General features: G+C 40.4%; 2 protein-coding genes across 3 annotated transcripts in view; both read left to right on the top strand.

Annotated features, from left to right (window-relative positions):
• Positions 1-11,894, top strand: part of FSBP (fibrinogen silencer binding protein) — a 38,637-nt gene extending 26,743 nt beyond the window's left edge. The window contains exon 3 of the mRNA XM_089666868.1: positions 6,907-11,894. Within this exon, the coding sequence (XP_089522994.1) occupies positions 6,907-7,426 (520 nt within the window). The 3' untranslated portion in view covers positions 7,427-11,894. The remainder of the gene's footprint in view (positions 1-6,906) is intronic.
• The window catches only part of RAD54B (RAD54 homolog B), an 86,425-nt gene that overhangs the window by 31,387 nt on the left and 35,640 nt on the right, over positions 1-19,398 (top strand). For both annotated transcript variants that reach the window (XM_089666847.1, XM_089666856.1), the window contains exons 4-6: positions 16,264-16,458; positions 17,559-17,825; positions 18,988-19,150. In XM_089666847.1, the coding sequence (XP_089522973.1) occupies positions 16,264-16,458; positions 17,559-17,825; positions 18,988-19,150 (625 nt within the window). The remainder of the gene's footprint in view (positions 1-16,263; positions 16,459-17,558; positions 17,826-18,987; positions 19,151-19,398) is intronic.

Raw genomic sequence — 19,398 nt, forward strand, 5'->3', positions numbered from 1 at the left:
CTTGCTGTTTCTTAGGTGTTCAAATACTTATGTTCAGCAGTGCAAGACAAATAAATTATTTAAAAATCATACAATGTGATTTCGTGCATTTTTTTTTTAAAATTCTGTCTCTCAGAATGGGAATGCACCTACAATGTGAATTTCAGACCCCTCCATGATTTCTAAGTGGGAGAACTTGCAAAATCGCAGGGTGTTCAAATACTTCTGTTCCTCACTGTATACACATACAGTTAGACCCATATATATGTGGACACAGGCACAAAATTAGTTTTTTTCAGGTATTTACCAAAACATATTCAAGCTATAGTTGTATAATGGATATGGGCTGAAAGTGCACTTTCTCAGGTTTAATTTGAGGGTATGTATATCCAAAATGGAGGAAGGGTTTAGGAATTACAGCCTTTAAGAGTAGCCATCCCCCTTATTCAAGGGACCAAAAGTAATTGGACAATTGAATCAAAAGCTGTTTCATGGCCAGGTGTGGGCTACTCTGTTATTTCTTCATCAATTAAACAGGTAAAAGGTCTGGAGTTGATTCTAAGTGTGGTATTTGCATTTGGAATCTATTGCTGTGAACCTACATCATGCATTCAAAGGAGTTGTCCATGCAAGTGAAACAGGCCATTGTAAGGCTTCAAAAACAAAACAAATCCATTAGAGAGATAGCATCAACATTAGGAGTGGCCAAATCAACAGTTTGGTACATTCTGAGGAAAGAAAAATGCACTGATGAGCTCAGCAACATAAAAAAGCATGGACATCCACAGAAGACAACAGTGGTGGATGAATGCAGGATCCTCTCTATAGTAAAGAAAAACCCATTCACAACATCCAGACAAATGATGGACACTCTCTCTAGGAGGTGGGCATATTATTGTCAGTCTACAAGACTTCTTGAGAGCAAATACAGAGGGTTCACCACAAGGTGCAAACCATTCATAAGCCTGAAGAATAGAAAAGCCAGATTAAACTTTGCCAAAAAACATCTAAAAAAGACAGAGCAGTTCTGGAAAAGCATTCTTTGGACAGATGAAACTAAGATTAATCTACCAGAATGACGGGAAGAAAAAAGTGTGGAGAAGGCTTGGAACAGCTCATGATCCAAAGCACACAACGTCATCTGTAAAACATGGTGGAGGCAGTGTGATGGCAGGGGCATGCATGGCTTCCAGTGGCACTGGGTCATTGGTGTTTATTGATGATGTGACAGAAGCAGCCGAATGAATTCTGCAGTGTTTAGAGATGTACTCTCAGCCCAGATTCAGCCAAATGCAGCAAAGTTGATTGAATGGCGCTTCACAGTACAGATGGACAATGATCCAAAACACACTGCAAAAGCAACCCAGGAGCTTTTGAAGCAAAAAGTGGAATATTCTGCAATGGCCGAGTCAGTCACCTGATCTCAACTCAATTGAGCATGCATTTCACTTGCTGAAGACAGGAACAATTGAGTACTGTCCGTGATACTTTTTTTATTTGCACTTACATACAATTTTGAGGACAAGCTTTCGGGGAATGTCCCCTTCTTCCGGTCTAAGCAGTACTGCTTAGACCTGAAGAAGGGGACATTCCCCAAAAGCTTGTCCTCAAAATTGTATATTAGTGCAAATAAAAAAAGTATCACGGACAGTACTCAAATGTTCCTGTCGCAAATGCACTAATACGACTACAATCACCTCAAGCAACTTGCTGAAAACAAAACTAAAGGCAGAAAAACCCACAAACAAAGAACAACTGAAGACAGCTGCAGTTAGAGCCTGGCAAAGCATCAGAAGGGAGGAAACCCCGTCTTTGGTAATGTCCATGGGTTCCAGACTTCAGGCAGTCATTGCCAGTAAAGGATTCTCAACAAAATATTAAAAATGAGCATTTTATTTATGATTATATTCATTTGTCCAATTACATTTGGTCCCTTTGAAGAAGGGGGATGGCTACTCTTAATAGTTGTAATTCCTAAACCCTTCCTCCAATTTGGGTGTACATACCTTCAAATTAAACCTGAGAGTGTGCACTTTCAGCCCATATCCATTACATAATTATAGCTTGAATATATTTCACTACCTGAAAAAAACTAAAATTGTGCCTGTGTCCTACTATATATAGACCTAACTGTATGTGTGTGTGTGTGTGTGTGTATATGTGTGTATATATATATATATATATATATATATATATATATATATATGTGTGTGTTAATATATTTATTGCGACAGGTAGCCAGGAAGAACTAAGGGATGTGTCCAGGATGGGAGGTATGTTTGTCCCAGGTTCATGCTTTCCACTGACTGTTTCTCCTGCTGTGCTATGTAGTGAGCCTGTTTGGCTCACTGATGATGTAATGAGCTCAGCTGTAGTAGGTTAAGGGCTCTGGGCTCTATAAAACTCCCAGGCTGCTTAGGGAGAATGCTCCAACTTGGAACCAGTTTGCTGTGCAGGACAGACCAAATAATACTGTGGTGAGAGTAAATCTGTGATCTTGGACTGGGAGACGCTGTGTGTGAACCCCCTGTGTCTGAGTAGTGATAGGCTGTATCCAGACAGGTAGATAGGAACCTGTGTTTGCAATTAGATGCCCAGTGTGGCAAGGCTTTATTTTCTGTTTGTATTTGTTTGCTGCTGATTTGCATTTGCCAAAGCAAGCTGTCTCAGGGTCTCTTCCATGCTGGTCTTACTTCACCTGCCTCGCAAACCTCTACCATATGTGAGGGATTAGCCTAGTAGCGGGTTGTGCTTGACCCCCTGGATGATCTGAGCACGGTGAAAGAGGCTCAGCACGTCAGCAGGATCTTGGTGAAGAAAGTTGAGCTTTATTTACAAGACTGGTGAACACAAGGTGCATATATCCAAAAACTGCAAAATAAACACAAAGAGAAAATAAAGCCTTGCCACACTGGGCATCTAACTGCAGACACAGGTTCCTATCTACCTGTCTGGATACAGCCTATCACTGCTCAGACACAGGGGGTTCACACACAGCGTCTCCCAGTCCAAGATCACACAGATTTACTCTCACCACAGTATTGTTTGGTTGCTCCCCAGTCTGTCCTGCACAGCAAACTGGATCCAGGTTGGAGCATTCTCCCTAAGCAGCCTGGGAGTTTTCTAGAGCCCAGAGTCCTTAACCTACTACACCTGAGCTCATATATCATCAGTGAGCCAAATAGGCTGACTACATAGCACAGCAGGAGAAACAGTCGGTGTAGAGCATGAACCTGGGACAAACATACCTCCCATCCTGGACACATCGCTTAGTTCTTACTGTCTCACACACACACACACACACACATATCTATATATATATATATATATATATATATATATATATATATATATATATATATACACACACATATACAGGCGTACCTCATTTTACAAATATAATTCGTTCTGCGGGACTTTTCGTATTGCGAACAATTCGTAAACCGAAACGCAGTTTCTCATAGGAATGCATTGAAAACCAATTAATCCGTTTCGGAGGTCAGAAAAAAAGTTTAAAAAAAGTCTTCTGTTCAAAACTCTTTATAAAGTGCACTTTAAAGGCATAAATACTGTACAGGGACATGATTAAAAATTAATTCGTAAATGCATTGAAAACCAATTAATCTGTTCTGGAGGTCAGAAAAAAGTAAAAAAAAAGTCTTCTGTTCAAAACTCTTTATAAAGTGCACTTTAAAGGCATAGTACTGTACAGGGACATGATAAAAAAAAATCGTAAATGCATTGAAAACCAATTCATCCGTTTGTATTGCGAAATAAATTAATAAACCGAGGCATTATTTTCAGTGGATCTTCATTCATAAACCGAAAATTACGTTAACCAAGGCGTTCATAAACCGAGGTACGCCTGTGTGTTTTTTTATATGTATGTGTGTATGTATATATACAGTTGCAAGAAAAAGTATGTGAACCCCTTGGGATTACCTGGAGTTTTGCATGAATTGGGCATAAAATGTGCTCTGAACGTCATCTAAGTCACAACAATAGAAGAACACAGTCTGCTGAACATAATACTACACAAACATTAGATGTTGCCATGGTTTAATTGCACATAACATGTAAACACTCACAGTGCAGGGAGGAAAAAGTATGTGAACCTTTGGACTTAATAACTGGTTGACCCTCCTTTGGCAGCAATAACCTCAACCAAACGTTTCCTGTAGTTGCAGATCAGACCTGCACAATGATCTGGAGTCATTTTGGACCACTCCTCTTCACAAAACTGTTTCAGTGTAGCAATATTCTTGGGATGTCTGGTGTGAATCGCTCTCTTAAGGTCATGCCACAGCATTTCAATCGGGTTGAGGTCAGGACTCTGACTGGGCCACTCCAGAAGGCGTATTCTGTGCTGTTACAGCCATTGTTTTGTTGAATTACTTGTATGCTTTGGGTCATTGTCCTGTTGCATCACCCATCCTCTGCGGAGCTTCAGTTGGCGGACAGATGGTCGTACGTTTTCCTGCAAAATGTCTTGACAAACTCTGGAATTAATTTTCCCATCAATGACAACAATCCGTCCAGGCCCTGAGGCAGCAAAGCAGCCCCAAACCATGATGCTCCGTCCGCCATGTTTTACAGTGGGGATGAGGTTTTGATGTTGGTGTGCTGTGCTTTTTTTTTCTCCACACATAGTGTTGTGTGTTCTTCCCAAACAACTCAATCTTGGTTTCATCTGTCCACAGTATATTTTGCCAGTAGTGCTGTGGAACATCCAGGTGCTCTTTTGCAAGCTTCAAACGTGCTGCAATATTCTTTTTGGACAGCAATGGCTTTCTCCGTGGTGTCCTCCCATGTACCCCATTCTTGTTTAATGTTTTCCTTATTGTAGATGTGTCAACAAAAATGTTAGCATGTGCCAGAGATTTCTGTAGGTCTTTAGCTGACACTCTGGGATTCTTCTTTACCTCATGCAGCATTCTGCACTGTGCTCTTGCAGTCATTTTTACAGGACGACCACGCCTAGGGAGAGTAGCAACAGTGCTAAACTTTCTCCATTTGTATACAGTCTGTCTTACCGTGGACACATGAACATCAAGGCTTTTGGAGATACTTTTGTAACCCTTTCCAGCTTCATGCAAGTCAACAATTCTTGATCGTAGGTCTTCTGAGAGCTCTTTTCTGCAAGGCATGGTTCACATCAGACAGTGCTTCTTGAAACCAGTAAACCCAAAACAGGTGTGTGTTTTTTAAGGGCAGGACAGCTGTCAGCAACACATCCAATATCATCACACTGGAGTCAAGGTTGGCTCACTCCTGGCTCCAATTAGCTCTGGGAGAAGTCATTAAGCTAGGGCCTCACATACTTTTTCCTCCCTGCACTGTGAATGTTTACGTTATGTGCAATTAAACCATGGCAACATCTAATATTTGTGTATTATTATGTTCAGCAGACTGTGTTCTTCTATTGTTGTGACTTAGATGACGTTCAGAGCACATTTTATGCCCAATTCATGCAAAACTCCACGAAATCCAAAGGGGTTCACATACTTTTTCTTGCAACTGTATGTAGTATAGCTTATACTTCCAAAAAGTTAATTTTGTTCATGGACATTTTACTTTTAAACTCACATATAGACCGTGAGGTGACTGGCTTCAAGTGATACACAGCCATGAAGCAAATTCTCCTACATAAGATATACCTGTTTATCTGCAGCATTCTCTTCTCTGCAGCTGTTCAAAGTGCTGAATTTATAAAGCTTGACTGCCTTTCAATGTCACCCATCAGTGCCAGTCAGTGCCACCTATCAGTGCTGCCAGTCAGTGCTGCCTAACAGTGCCAGTCAGTGCTGCCTATCAGTGCCCATCAGTGCCTCCTCATCAGTGCAGCCTATCAGTGCCGCCTCATTAGCACACATCAGTGAAGGAGAAAAATCACTTATTTACAACATTTTATAACAAAAACTAAGAAAAAAAGTTTACTTTTTTCAAAATTTTCAGTGGTTTTTGGTTTGTTTAAGAAAAAAATAAAAAAACCCAGAGGTGATTAAATACCACCAAAATAAAGCTGATAAAAATGTCATATGGGTACAGTATTGCATGACTGCACAATTTGTCATTCAAAGTGCAACAGCGCTGAAAGCTAGAAATTGGCCTGGGCAGGAAGGGGGTATAAGTGCCCTGTAGGCTTGTGGTTAAAGATAGCTCTGAGAGCGTATTGGAGGGAAGGGACACACCCCCTCCACACAGCACACAAGAAGAGAGCTGAGGTTGTCAATCACAGGCTGTGCAGGAGCTCCCTCCCCTGTCACCCTTTCTTATCTTGGTGTCAGGAAAACCTGTCTGAAGTGATTGATGCTCATAGCAGAGGAACAAAGCAGTAGAAATTACATTTAGTGATCTGGATTGAGACAAGTACACACTAAGAGGGGTATGTTTTGTTTAGATTTCATGTCTGAGGTTTACAACCACTTTAGAGCATCTCTTATAACATGAGATGTCAGTTGCACAATCTGGTTCAGGTGGCAACTAGCTGGCAGCACGTGGAATGCAACAGCATGGAGGGGGGGGGGGGGTATTGACTTGAGTTAGAGAAGCCACAGGGAGTTATTTACTAAAACTGTAGAGTGAAAATTCTGTTGCAACTCTGCATAGGAACCAGTTGGCTTCCAGGTTTTATTGTCAAAGCTGTACCAGATTCTGAGTGCACCAGCTTTAGTAAATCTCCCCTACAGTGTTTGTCTGCACTAATCTCCTGTCTCATCTGTCCCCTGCATAGATATAAATTGTGAGTGCTCTAAAGCACTTGGACATTTGTTGCCTTGAGTGCGTTAAGGTCATGCGTTTGTGTGCCTGACTGCCCTCTAACGGCTATAGGCTGCCTAACAATTTAATATATTGATGTTGTAAAATATATGTTTTTTAATAAGTGTTGTTACATATGCTAATTGTGTGTTGTCTTTTGAATTTCAGTGAATCAATACATGCAGAGTCTGAACCGGTAATTCATTCTCTGCCAACGCCATTACCAGATCAGCATGCCACAGTTACCGTGCAGCTAGAGTCAGAGGAGGATGTAAAGCCTCCACCATCCGTGCTCATACCTCCTCAGCCCGAAGCATCTCTAGAAGATGGCGAGGATCAGGAATTTGAACAGTCCCTAGACAGATCATTATCCCCGTCTCTATCCTCCGTGGACATGAGATTATCCCTATCTCCGCCTTTACCTCGGTCAGAAGAATGCTTCAATCCTCCAAGGCAGCATCTGAGAACAGACTGTGCCTGCAGCCCAGACATTTTACACTTACAGAAGAGAGAGCACCAGATCATTTTAAACAACCAAAAACAATATGGACTTTACATCAAAGAGAAAAGAGAAGCCTTGAAAAGGAGGCAACACCTGGAGGAGGAATTACTAAAATCCAAAATTAAAGTGGAGAAATTAAAGGCAATAAAACTGAGAAGGGACTTACCTGAATATAATATATTGTGAAGTTTACATTTGTTGTATATTTTTAGTTGAGTATGTATGCATCTGCGGGTAATTTTTAGTGCCCCAGCTTCTGTGATACTACATGGTGAGTGAGCATCATGTAGGGGCTTCCTCGCACTGCCTCCATTTCTATGCACTTTGCCATCTTTTACAGTATAAGATAATATATGGACAATCACTTGGCCCTGCTCTCGCCAAGCACCGTACTGCCTCACAGTAACAAATTTTTAAATCCATGTGCATATTTTTACATGCGTTTTGACATGTATTTTCAAGGCTTATGACTAGGAAAGTGACAGCAAATGCATAGAAAATGAAAAAGCAGTGTGCTACGTCAGTAGTCTGTCAAAATGCATTTCAGTGCACATATATTTTTCTGCGACGGTCTGTTGTTAACACATGGGATTTGAATTAGCCTTTCTATATAATACTGCCAGCCAAAATGGTGTTCTTCAGAAACTCACAAAAAAAATACCTTCTAGGGGGTTCTGCCTTTCCTGTTATCCACCCGTTCAGTCTCACTATTGTAATAAACAATACAGGACCAAACCTATTTTATTTAAAGCCAAAACGTTTTCTTCATTCTGGATAGAGTTAGAAAGGGTTAAAACGCATGGAAGGCTTTTTTTTTCCAATCTGCGGCCTGTTAGGGGGATTTACCTTTGCTTCCTGTTGCAGAGACACTAAGAAGTAAAAGGAGATCATTTAAAAGTTTATAACTTCAGCTCGTTCAATTAAGTTTTGACCAAAAAAATTAAATGGAAGCTGATTGATTTCTATGCAGAGCTGCACCAGATTTTTAACCTTCCAGCTCTAGCAAAGCAACCCCATAGTCATCTAAAAAGAACAGATGTTCACGAACACAAAGTTCTAATTCTGGATGAAGTACATGGACATTACAATCAGGCTAGATTTACACTTGAAAAGGTGAGTAAAAAGAAATGCCCTGTGTCAAGTAAGATACAAGCTGGAAGATGCGTTAGAGGGAGTTTATTGAAAATGGCAACAAGTTCATCGAGTCAATATGTTTCAGGGGAACTGAGACTCCCCCTTCTTCAGGGCTCTTGCTGTATGCTGAATCAGAGAGATAACTGGCAGAATGTCAACTGTGTTTGCAGAGGCAGCATTGAAACTTTCCTCTTTACTCACCTTTCCAAGTCACATACGGAACCACCCAAAGACCAGACCCGAAGGAAGCAGCCCAAGCCCTAAGAGGGTTTACCCCCACCACTCTTCAATTGGGCGCAACCCATTGAAGAGAGTTCTTCCTACTTGGCTACACTATCATCCACTCACAATCAATGACTGATCAAATCAGTCTAGAACAGTCTCCAACCCTAATAAGTTAGGTTTACACTTTTTGCAATTTTCATGCATTTTCAGGCAATTTATTAAAGCCATTGGGCCAAAAAAGTGCATTGTCAACCCCTATACTTTATTCAACACATTTGGAGGAGAAATACAGGTTGAAAGGGCTGCCTGGAAAATAATGGTAACCCTTCTGTCATGCATTGTCAAGCGTCGGCCAGCATTCATAAAATTGCAGCAGTGTGAACAGGGACAAAGTACAATTTTTCCCGACGGAGGAACACATCAACAGTCAAAATTTTGTTCGTTCAGATATGAAACAAGAAACATTTTCCATCCTTCGCTTTTGAATTTCCTTATCACTATAGTTGAAAATGAACATCGATTTGTGCTCACAAGCCAGAATTCTAACCACGTGCTTTTGACAGCTGTCAGCAAAACAGGTTTATCAAAGATTTCCTCTTACCTCCTGTATTTTTTTTTTCCAAAGACTTTGTGCACCATACACTATGATCACAGTAACGATGGTGAGAGTGAATCTCCCCAGTGAGGACACAAACGCCAATAAAAACCAGGAAGACCCAGATCAGAGGTTTGGCTTTACACTCATTTTAAAGTACATGGTTGGTAGTTAAATACATGGGCTACCACTGCTGACCTTTTTCTGAAGAGTGAGAGCCTGGTTGCCTCTAGAGTAAATGCTACTAAATGACAGACCTAGAACAAGCATGCAGCAAATGAAAGTTAGGCAAAAATGGGAACTGCTATTCTCAATACTTGTTCTGGCCCAGTGACCCATAGCATGGAATCCAAACTGCTAGCATTGTCAAAAGGATTGCTTCGTAGTGGCAGCATATGGATTTATCTCTTGATGGGTCTTCTCCAAGTCTGAACCAAAGAGATTCAGTCCTTCACTTTGATGGATTAAACTTTGTAACTCCAGTTTTGTTGAGAAAAATACAACCCTGTTCAGGTGATATGTGCAGTATATACTGCAAGGATTTTAACCCACTTTGTTGCAGATCCCTACCCTTTATTTGCTGAAGGAAGGGACAGACTTTCCAGACTAATTTCTGAATAGGATTTTATTATAACTTTTATTATAACCACCTGAGCAAATCTCAGTGTTCTAATGTGGAAAGCTGCAGTGTTGACATCACTTTAGAAGTAGTCAAGTCTTATGGGATGTCTCAACAAAAAACAAACTCCTACTGCAGGAGTTGTCTAAAATTTGACTTCTGAGAAAACCATTGAGACAATCCCACTAGCAAAAGACGCCTTTTTGGGGCATTCTCTACCACAACGGTGTATGGAATGCCTCCAAGTTGCCAATTTCAGAAAATGACAATAGTAGCAGATTGAATTGGAAAGGTAGTTTTCTTTTTTTTGTACATCACAGGACATGGAGCAGGTTATATAAATCATGACTACCTGGGTTATCTGCCACCTGTAGGTGATTGGAAACTGGCAGAAACAAAGAGACAGGAAGTTCTCCCCTATATAACCCATCCCCTTAAGAAAGTACCTCAACTTATTACCCAAATCTATAGCTTGAAGGATAAGGTTTCACTTTTTCATGTGAAAGTTGACTCTACCAGAAGTGTTGGAGTGCTTTTTGCTATCCCTCATCAGGCATCAGTGGCTCAGGTTTTCAAGGCTGCGACCTGGGCTTCAGTATACACCTTTTACGAGGTTTTTACCTGGTGGACGCAAGAGCCGCTGAGAATACTGCTTTTGTCTGCAGTGATTTGTGGGCTTGCGGAGTGGTTTCATGGGGCCTGCCTGTGGGTACTGTGTCCCCCTCCTTTCATGTGCATTACTTTGTGACATCCCATGTAGTCATGATCTTCAAGAAAATTGGATCATCGTACTTTTGTAGGTTAATTGCTTGCTACAAAACTGAGGTACTTCCTGTATGGGAGGGGTTATATAGGGGGGGACTTTCTGTCTGTTTCTGTGTCCATTCAGATATAGGTGACGCATAACAAGATAGTCATGATTTACGCCCTGCTCTATGTCTCACAATGTACTCCAAGAAAATGATTTTTCAGGTAAGTACAAAAATACACTTGCCGCCATCCAATGGCCATGCTTCCACTGTTTGTTTACATCCAGCACGACATCTTTATTGTATTTGCCTCTCCTGCACATTACAGCCCCCTAGATTTGTATGTGATTTTCTCTGTCCCTGGGGAACATCCCTGTAGAAGTCAATGGGACAGTAATGTGCAGGCGTGGCACAGTAAAGACTGGAACCACTTGACAGTGGAACCACAGCCATCAGGTCTTGGTAAGTATGCACCTGTGGAGGGTGGGTTCGATTTAGGTCAGGGGAAGGACAGAAAGTAACAACTATATACTTCCCTGAATGAAACCTCAGTGGATGCATTTGCTGAGTATGTTCTAGCGTTGTTTCTACTGGGAGTTGTGGAGGAGAATTATCGCTAGTCATATACATCCAATATCTGAAACTGAGTTTTTTGGGCATTGCTAATACTTGAGTCCCCGATCGTCAATTTTTTATTTTTTTCTAATAGTGACCTGATTACTCATTTTTTTGGAATACGTTCTCCATATGCTAGGATAGTTGAATGTATCTGTATCATCATTTTTCTCTCCTTGATCAGTCTGTTCATAGACATATGTAACTGGAACATGCAGGAGTTCTGGCAGCCCTGCCTGTCCTAAGTAATTATTTAAAAAGCTATTGTTTAGTAATGGTTATATTGTAAATAAGATTTTATAGAAAATTGATCCCATTTTGATTTTGCGACCTGTGGTTTGATATTAAGCTATTTAAGATTTTGTGTTTTTTGTCTGAGAGCCTTTATTTAAAAAGAACTAGTCACAAAATCAAAGAACTTGCAGTTACAGTCATTACATCCTGTAAACACTAGAAAAGAATGTCCTGTCCTTGGCTCTGTCTTTTCTAGTATCAAGATAAAATGTAAAAACAAAAATATTACATTTTTTTATTTGATTTTTTTGTTGACTGGCTCCTATAAAGGAATTGCAGGGAATATGTACTGCTTTTTGTAATATGCTCTATGTACCTTGTTTATGTTTACATGTTTGTTTTTTAAAACTCATTCTCAGTTATTGTTTTATCACTGTATGAATCAATTTGTTTCAAAGACTAAAAATAAACCTTTTAAATGTTGCACTATGCAATATGGCTGTGTCTGTTCAGAACTCGGGCTATTACCTATTGTGTTTCTCTGACATAAAAGCAAGGAAGGAAGGCTACGATGCAAAAGCTAATCTCCCAGGCCAGGCACTTGGAAGAGTATGTTGTCTGTGCTTGCCATACTATAACACCTAAACCCTGCAATCTGCAGATTAACATTCTTCCCTGTGGTTCCCTGTGCTGTGAGGTTGTTCACGTTGATTGCTTTTTGATCATATGAACATTGACAGCCAGTCATGGTGACCACTTGGGTTTGTTTATAAATTAAACTACCACTTCCATTGATCGTTGTTCCACGCAGAAAGAGAGGCACAGAACCATCTGAAAGCAGTGGCTTAGAAGCAATAAAAAGTTTAACATGATTTAAAACTTTAATGTGTAAAATAAAAATTAAATACACTTGTAACTACGGCAATATGTAGCCTTCATCAAACTTTCTGCTAACTCCCAGTGGCTGAATGTATCGGCGAGAAATCATGATGAAGGTGGTTTACATCGTGATTAACTCGTTGCATAAGCAGAGCACAGATCCAGTTTAAGAACATGCTAAATAACTTCTGCATGTCCCACTGCTCCAAAGCTACCCATATCTCCATTCTGCAAACTAGCCAAGTTTCGAAGCTCAGGAGCCCAGTGTTGCTCCACACCACACTCAATCTCAAAGGAAACTGGCTGCACACCAATGACGTCTTGAAGAACTAGTTATCTTTATTAAGGAAGCAAGCAGCATACAGCGCACACTATAGACCTTCCACATGAAGTCGCCCATCTAACATGTTTCCCCCGTAGCAGGGCTTAATCATAGAAATCAGAAAAGCTTTACGAGGGACAGACTAAGGTGGACAGTTTACAGTGTGTGCTCTATGCTGCTTGCCTAATAATGCCTAAATGGATCTTCAAGACTTCATTGGTGTGTGGCCTGTCTCTTTTGAGTTTGAAAATGCTAAATATGTAAATTTTTTTTAAACATTTTTTTTACAATACTTACTTGAAATGTGTAAAAAAAACATTCAGGAGCGTCTATCTGATGTCCCCCCCCCACCCACTATTACTCACCTTGTCAGCGTTCCAACACTGCTCATGCTACTGAGCTGGGGCTTTCAGGTATGGGAGAACATTTAGGCATATGGAGAATGCAAGAAAAGCATCTCCTGCACTTAGGAAATGTGAAGATGCTTTATTCAGTCCAGGATAAAGCTGACACTCATGCTTCAATGCTCATGCATTTCAGCCCTATAAGGGACCTAATCTAAGATTAAGGCCCACATAGGGCTGAAAAGTGTGAATGTGGAAGCATAAGTTTCAGTTTTATCCTGGATTGAATAAAGCATCTTCATGTTTCCTAAGTGCGGGAGATGCTTTTCTTGTTTACATTGATGTTATAGCTGACGGGAGCTAATATGGAGTACTGCAGACTACTGCTGCACGGGTCTACCTTCTAAAAACAAGCTCCACAGATTTCCACTAGACCTCCATGTGCACACTTGACCAGTGGTGTTTCTGTGCATTAGATATGGATCATGTGCACAAAATCATGCTGTTTGTAAGTGTTTTTAGAAGGTAGCCGATTCATTTCAATGGGCTCCCTACATGCAGCAAACATAGGTACATAGTTAGTTCGGCTGAAAAAAAGACAAAAGTCCATCAAATTCAACCATTAAAAAAAAAAAAAAGTTATAATCCTACACCCACAGGTGATCCAGAGGAAGGCAAAAAAAAAAACCAAGCAAAGCATGATACAATTTGCTCCTGCAGGGGAAAAAAAATTCCTGAATGATCCCCCAAGAGGCAATCAGATATTCCCTGGATCAACTTTACCTATAAATGTTAGTATCCAGTTATATTCTGTGTATCTAGGAAAGAATCCAGACCTTTTTTGAAGCAATCCACTGAGCTGGCCAGAACCAATTCTTGAGGGAGTCTATTCCTCATTTTCACAGCTCTTACTGTGAAGAAACCTTTCCGTGTTTGGAGATTACATTTCTTTTCCTCCAGATGTAAAGAGCGCCCCCTTGTCCTCTGTGATGACCTCAGGGTGAATAGCTCTACACCGAGTTCACTATATGAACCACTGATGTATTATACATGTTGATCATATCCCCCCTTAATCTCCTCTTCTCAAGAGAGAATAAATTCAGTTCCTCTAATCTTTCCTCATAGCTGAGCTCCTCCATGCCTCTTATCAGTTTGGTTGTCCTTCTCTGTACTTTCTCCAGTTCTCCAATGTTCTTTTTGTGAATTGGTGTCCATAATTGAACTGCATATTCCAGATGAGGTCTTACTAATGATTTGTACCGGGGTAATATGATATCTCTCTCTCTGGAGTCTATACCTCTTTTAATACAAGAGAGGATTTTGCTCGCTTTGGAAACCACAGCTTGGCATTGCATGCCATTATTAAGCTTGTGATCTACCAGAACTCCCAGATCCTTCTCCACCATTGATTCCCCCAGTTGTACCCCCCCTAGTATGTATGATGCATGCATATTCTTAGCCCCCAAGTGCATAACCTTACATTTATCAACATTAAACCTCATTTGCCACATAGTTGCCCAATTACACAGTGCATTGAGGTCGGGTTGTGAGTTAGCGACATCCTGTAAGGACGTTATTCCACTGCACAGCTTGGTGTCATCAGCAACGTGGCAAAGTAGCTTATGTAGCTTTTTGCTGCTTTGATTTTTGTGTTTTTACCCACGTTTTGCCATGTGTGTTGTGCATTTTTCCAAGTGGAAAAACACTTGTCTGGTTGCCGTGTTTGGGGTGCCATTAACAATGAATGGCACAGCAAACATGACACTCCAGATTTTATGCATGCTTACAAAACGCACAGATGTGAATGAAGCCTTGAGTATAGCTAAAGGCAAAACTTTATTTTTTAGTTTTGAATAGAATAGAGAGGTATTACAACACCTGGCAACATTTTATTGCTGTCTGTACCCCATTTATGGAGATTTATCCACACTATTGGTCTTGTTTACTGTTATCGAGAGTGAAAGGGTTGACACAAGAACAGAAATGGAGTGCAAATCTTCCAGTGGGGATACTAGTTCTGGTGACAACCCAGGATTTCTATACTTTGGAGATATTTCCTCTCATTTCCTGTTTTGGCTATCAGACAGGAAGTGAAGGAAAATCTATCAAATGATCTGTCAAATCTATAAATTATGGAAATCGATCAAATGAGACAGATGGCAGAAGGAAAGACAGGGTTTATGACACTTCCTTACTCTATGCAAGTTGTGAAAAAAAAACCCGTTTTGCCTTTAGTTCTACTTTAGCATCTTCCCGATCGGTCTATAGCAGATTGATGGCCGGGCGGGACACTCCTCGTTGTGACTGGGCGTCATATGACATCCTGTCAAAATGAGCCGCTCACGTGGCTGCTGGGCCGCGCAGCAGTGCGATCTGTCACCGGCTGTGTCCACGGGATACAGTCAATGACATATCACTACACCGGCCCGTTGCCAGTGTCATGTGACCACTGTGACCAATCACAGCAGATCACATGTCAATTGTATACAATGGATGGCTTCCTGTCGTGCCATCCATTGTATACATTTATGTTGTTAGCTGTGACTGGTCAAGGCAGTCACATGATACAGACAGGGCCAATCACAGCCCATCTGTATCATGTGATCAGCTTTGTCCAATCACAGCTAACCACAACAAAAGACTGAATTAATCAGTTTCATTCAGTAACAATGATTGCAAATATCAATGAAATACATTGGTATTAGCAATCATAATGTGTTAAAAAAAAAAAAAAAAATCCTGATCACTTCCCCAGAGTAGTTCAATGTTACTATGGTAACATTGTATTGCTTTGGTCACAGTGTACTGAAAAATAAAATGGTAAAAAAAATAAAAAAATAAATGTAATAAAAAAAATAAAAAAAACAATAGAAACATTTGAAAAAAAAAATACTAATTCAATTATTATTATTTTCACCAAAGAAATGTAGCAGAATACATGTTGAACTAAATTTATGAAGAAATGTTATTTATTTGCAAAATGTTATAACAGAAACAAAGAAAAGTGCATTTTTTTTTTTTTTTTTAAGTTTCAGGTGTTTTATTTAGAAAAAGAAAAAAAAAAAGCCCTTGACCGCCATTTTCTACCTAAGGCGTTTACAAATATTACCAAATCTTTAGGTGTGTTTAGGTGTCTGGGCCGCTCTGTCCTTCAGGTTCACATGTACGCATTCTGTATACAGTATATGCACAATTCATATCTCCCAGCAGAATAGACCATTTAGTTTATTTAGTCTCTGATTGGTGTTGGATCTTGTTCTATTGATTAACCCAGTAAAAGAGTCTCCTCTTTTATCTGCATCTTCAGTGCATTTGGCTGACCAGACAATACCCAACAAAGCACAGGAGGAAGGAGAGGCCAGTTCCCTGGTGAAGTATTTCAGTGTGGTGTGGTGCAAGGCGTCCAAGAAGAAGCATAAGAAATGGGAAGGAGATGCTGTTCTCATCGCCAGAGGGAGATCCGTGACCTTAAAGGATATGGAAGGCAAAGATATTGGAAAAGGTACATTTTTTTATTTGTATTTTTTCATTTCATTTTTTTTGATCATCAGTAAAACCTAAATGTGATTTTCTGCATTCATAGATTTCCCAATCAGGGGGCTAGTGTATCCCTTGTGATACACAAGCAGGATGAAACATCATTTACAAAGTTACAGTGCCACCTAGTGGCCATGAATGTTTAAACCTAAGCATGGGGAGAATTAAGTCATAGATGCATATTTATACATTTGCAAAGATCAATACACCAAGTACTTGCTTTTTTCAGTTCAGTGTTTTTTTATTTTTTGTTTTCGTGTTTTATATAGCAAATGTGCTTATAGTACAATGAAAGGGTTACAGATAGTGAAAGTGTACACAGTTGGGGAAGCCAACAATGCTAAAAGCTGACAGTTGCTGTAGGTAGAGACTCATGCCTTGGGATTGATTTACTAAAACTGGAGGGTGCAAAATCTGCAGCTCGACATAGAAACCAATCAGCTTCTGTTTCTTTTTTTTTTTTTGTCAAAGTTAATTGAACAAGCTGATGCTAGAAGCTGACTGGCTACCATGTACAGCTGAACCAGATTTTGAACTCTCCAGTTTTAGTAAATCAACCCCAACGTGTCTACCTAACTGACTACCAAAACATAGGTGGCTAAGGAAGAACTATCACAGCTGAAGATCCCTGTAAAGGAGGAATGGGGATCCTAGATTGTAAGCTCGAAAGAGCAGGGCCCTCGAACCCCTCGTGTATCCCGTTGTATTGTTACTGTACTGTCGCATGTTCTGTCCCCCATTGTAATGTACAGCGCTGAGTGAACTGTTGGCGCTTTATAAATATTGTATAATAATGGGAAAGGAAAAGGATGGGGGATGTGTGAGTGGGTGGGGAGCTTCTGATTTGTTTGTATGTATTTATGTATTTATTTATTTTATTTTTGTGGCTTCATTGATTGGCCAGATTTCCAGAGAGCTTTTTTAAACCAGTTGTTTTTAAAGAGTCTCTGTCATTTTCCTGTTTTTGCATCTTCTGCAGTCCTTTAGTTTGAATGTTTTAGTCTGATCATAAGCAGTTATTCCACTGCCCGTAAACAGTTTTACTGACTATAAATGTTTTGTCAGGTACTGGATACAAGCTGAAGGATCTGGAGAATCTAGAAGAAGGGCAGACCTTAATGATTGGTGGGAAGGAGATTGAGGTCATGGGTCCAATTGCAGAAGAGGATTATACTACTGGTAGATGTTTCCACTCAGCAGTGGTGTCACCCAGTCAGGTTCCTCTAGATTCCCTCAATCTCAAACCATTCATCAACCCAAAAAATATTGGCAAAGAGACTATATCAAAAGACCTTCAGACCTGCAAACCTCGCCATGATCCCAGCGCACCAGGTACACATTTTTATGTATTTTAATTAAGAGCTCATTTCTTAATATTCACAATACAAGTAGCCGGCAACTCAGAAAGCTTCTGAATGGAAATCTTTATTGGTTACATTGTATGTATGCGGCTGCAGGCTTGGCAATGTCCCCACTGTAAATGATTAGCCTATTAAAGGGGACAGGGGTAGGCTCAACCACGTGTGTTCAGAAGAACATCCAAATACGCCTGAGTTCATCCCTGCTCTGCAGCATCATAGAAAGCCACATGCCAGGTAAGAAGTTCCCTTTAACACCCTGCCCTGTTCACCAGTAGGTTAAATTGTATCTAAAGGATTAGACCCTTTGTCAAGTTTTTACTGCTGCATGTATCCCCACTGGGGAGATTCACCCATCTGTTTTCACTGGTGACCACTGTTGGAAAGAAAGAGTGAGGGGGAATCCAAAATTTTAGATTAGTCCCCAGAGGTGAGGGAAATTCTTGCAACTGGGACATCTGTCTAAGAGGGGAATTCCCAGCACTTTGTGAGATTTCCTCTAACATCCGTTTGCGTCTCTAGGACAGGAAGTGAAGGAAAATGACATTAAAGGTGCACAGATAACAAAATATTAGCAGTGGCATAAGGAATGCATAGGCTGACACGTTCCCTCTCCCTCTGCATTCCTCTTGCCATTACTTATCACTGGAAAGTGTTCACAGCCAAGACAAGCTGCAACTATGAATCAACAAATCTGTTGTCGCATTGACTGCGGCAGAAGGGATGACAGCCAGATGGGACCTAGGGTTAGAAAGCACCTTCCAACATGGCAGAAAGTACTACATGTTCTTTGTCCCATAGATGACAGAACTATAAAAAAAAAGTTATGATGATAGATCTAATTTAAGAATTAGAAGCTAGTTAATGATTCAGCAAATTGTACCTGTTCCTGAAATTTCAGTTTTGTATTCACCTTCCATCCAAATAATTTACTAAGACTGGAGCAGACAGAATCTGGAGCAGTTATGCATGACAACCGATAGGCTTCTAGATTTCATTTTCAAAACTAAACTGTGAAAGTGGAAGATTGAAGATGGTTGTTTGCCATGCACAGCTGCTCCAGATTCTGCCTGCTCCATTTTTAGTAAATTGCTGCCTGTGTTTCTGTTGATATGCTTGGTGTTGTCTTTTGGAAGGTTCTATAGTAATGCCGAGACCGTCCGAACATCTTCAGAGAATGTTCAGCAAGTCCAGTTTGCCCCTTGTGGATGTCGTGGTTGATCCTTATGTGGCTGTACATCTGAGACCACATCAAAAAGAAGGGATTCTGTTCCTTTATGAATGTCTAATGGGGATGAGGTAAATCTTAAACTCCATGCTTCTTCAATATATTTTAGGTATGGCTCAGTTTGCGACACTAAAAAGATGTTTTACAATTAAACAGTGTAATTGTTACATTGCAACCAACCTAGAAAAAGAATGGACATCTTAAACTGCAATTTACTTTTGCCAGTGCTATGACAACTTAACCACTTCCTGTCCGGCCCGTGTACATAAGCAGCCGGGCGGGAGTAGTGCAGGAGCGGGTTGCCATTCATAAACGGCGC

The sequence above is a fragment of the Staurois parvus genome, unplaced genomic scaffold (assembly GCF_062004578.1).
Source record: "Staurois parvus isolate SC_StPar_1 unplaced genomic scaffold, SC_StPar_1.0 ptg000052l, whole genome shotgun sequence".
Taxonomy (NCBI): Eukaryota; Metazoa; Chordata; class Amphibia; order Anura; family Ranidae; genus Staurois; species Staurois parvus.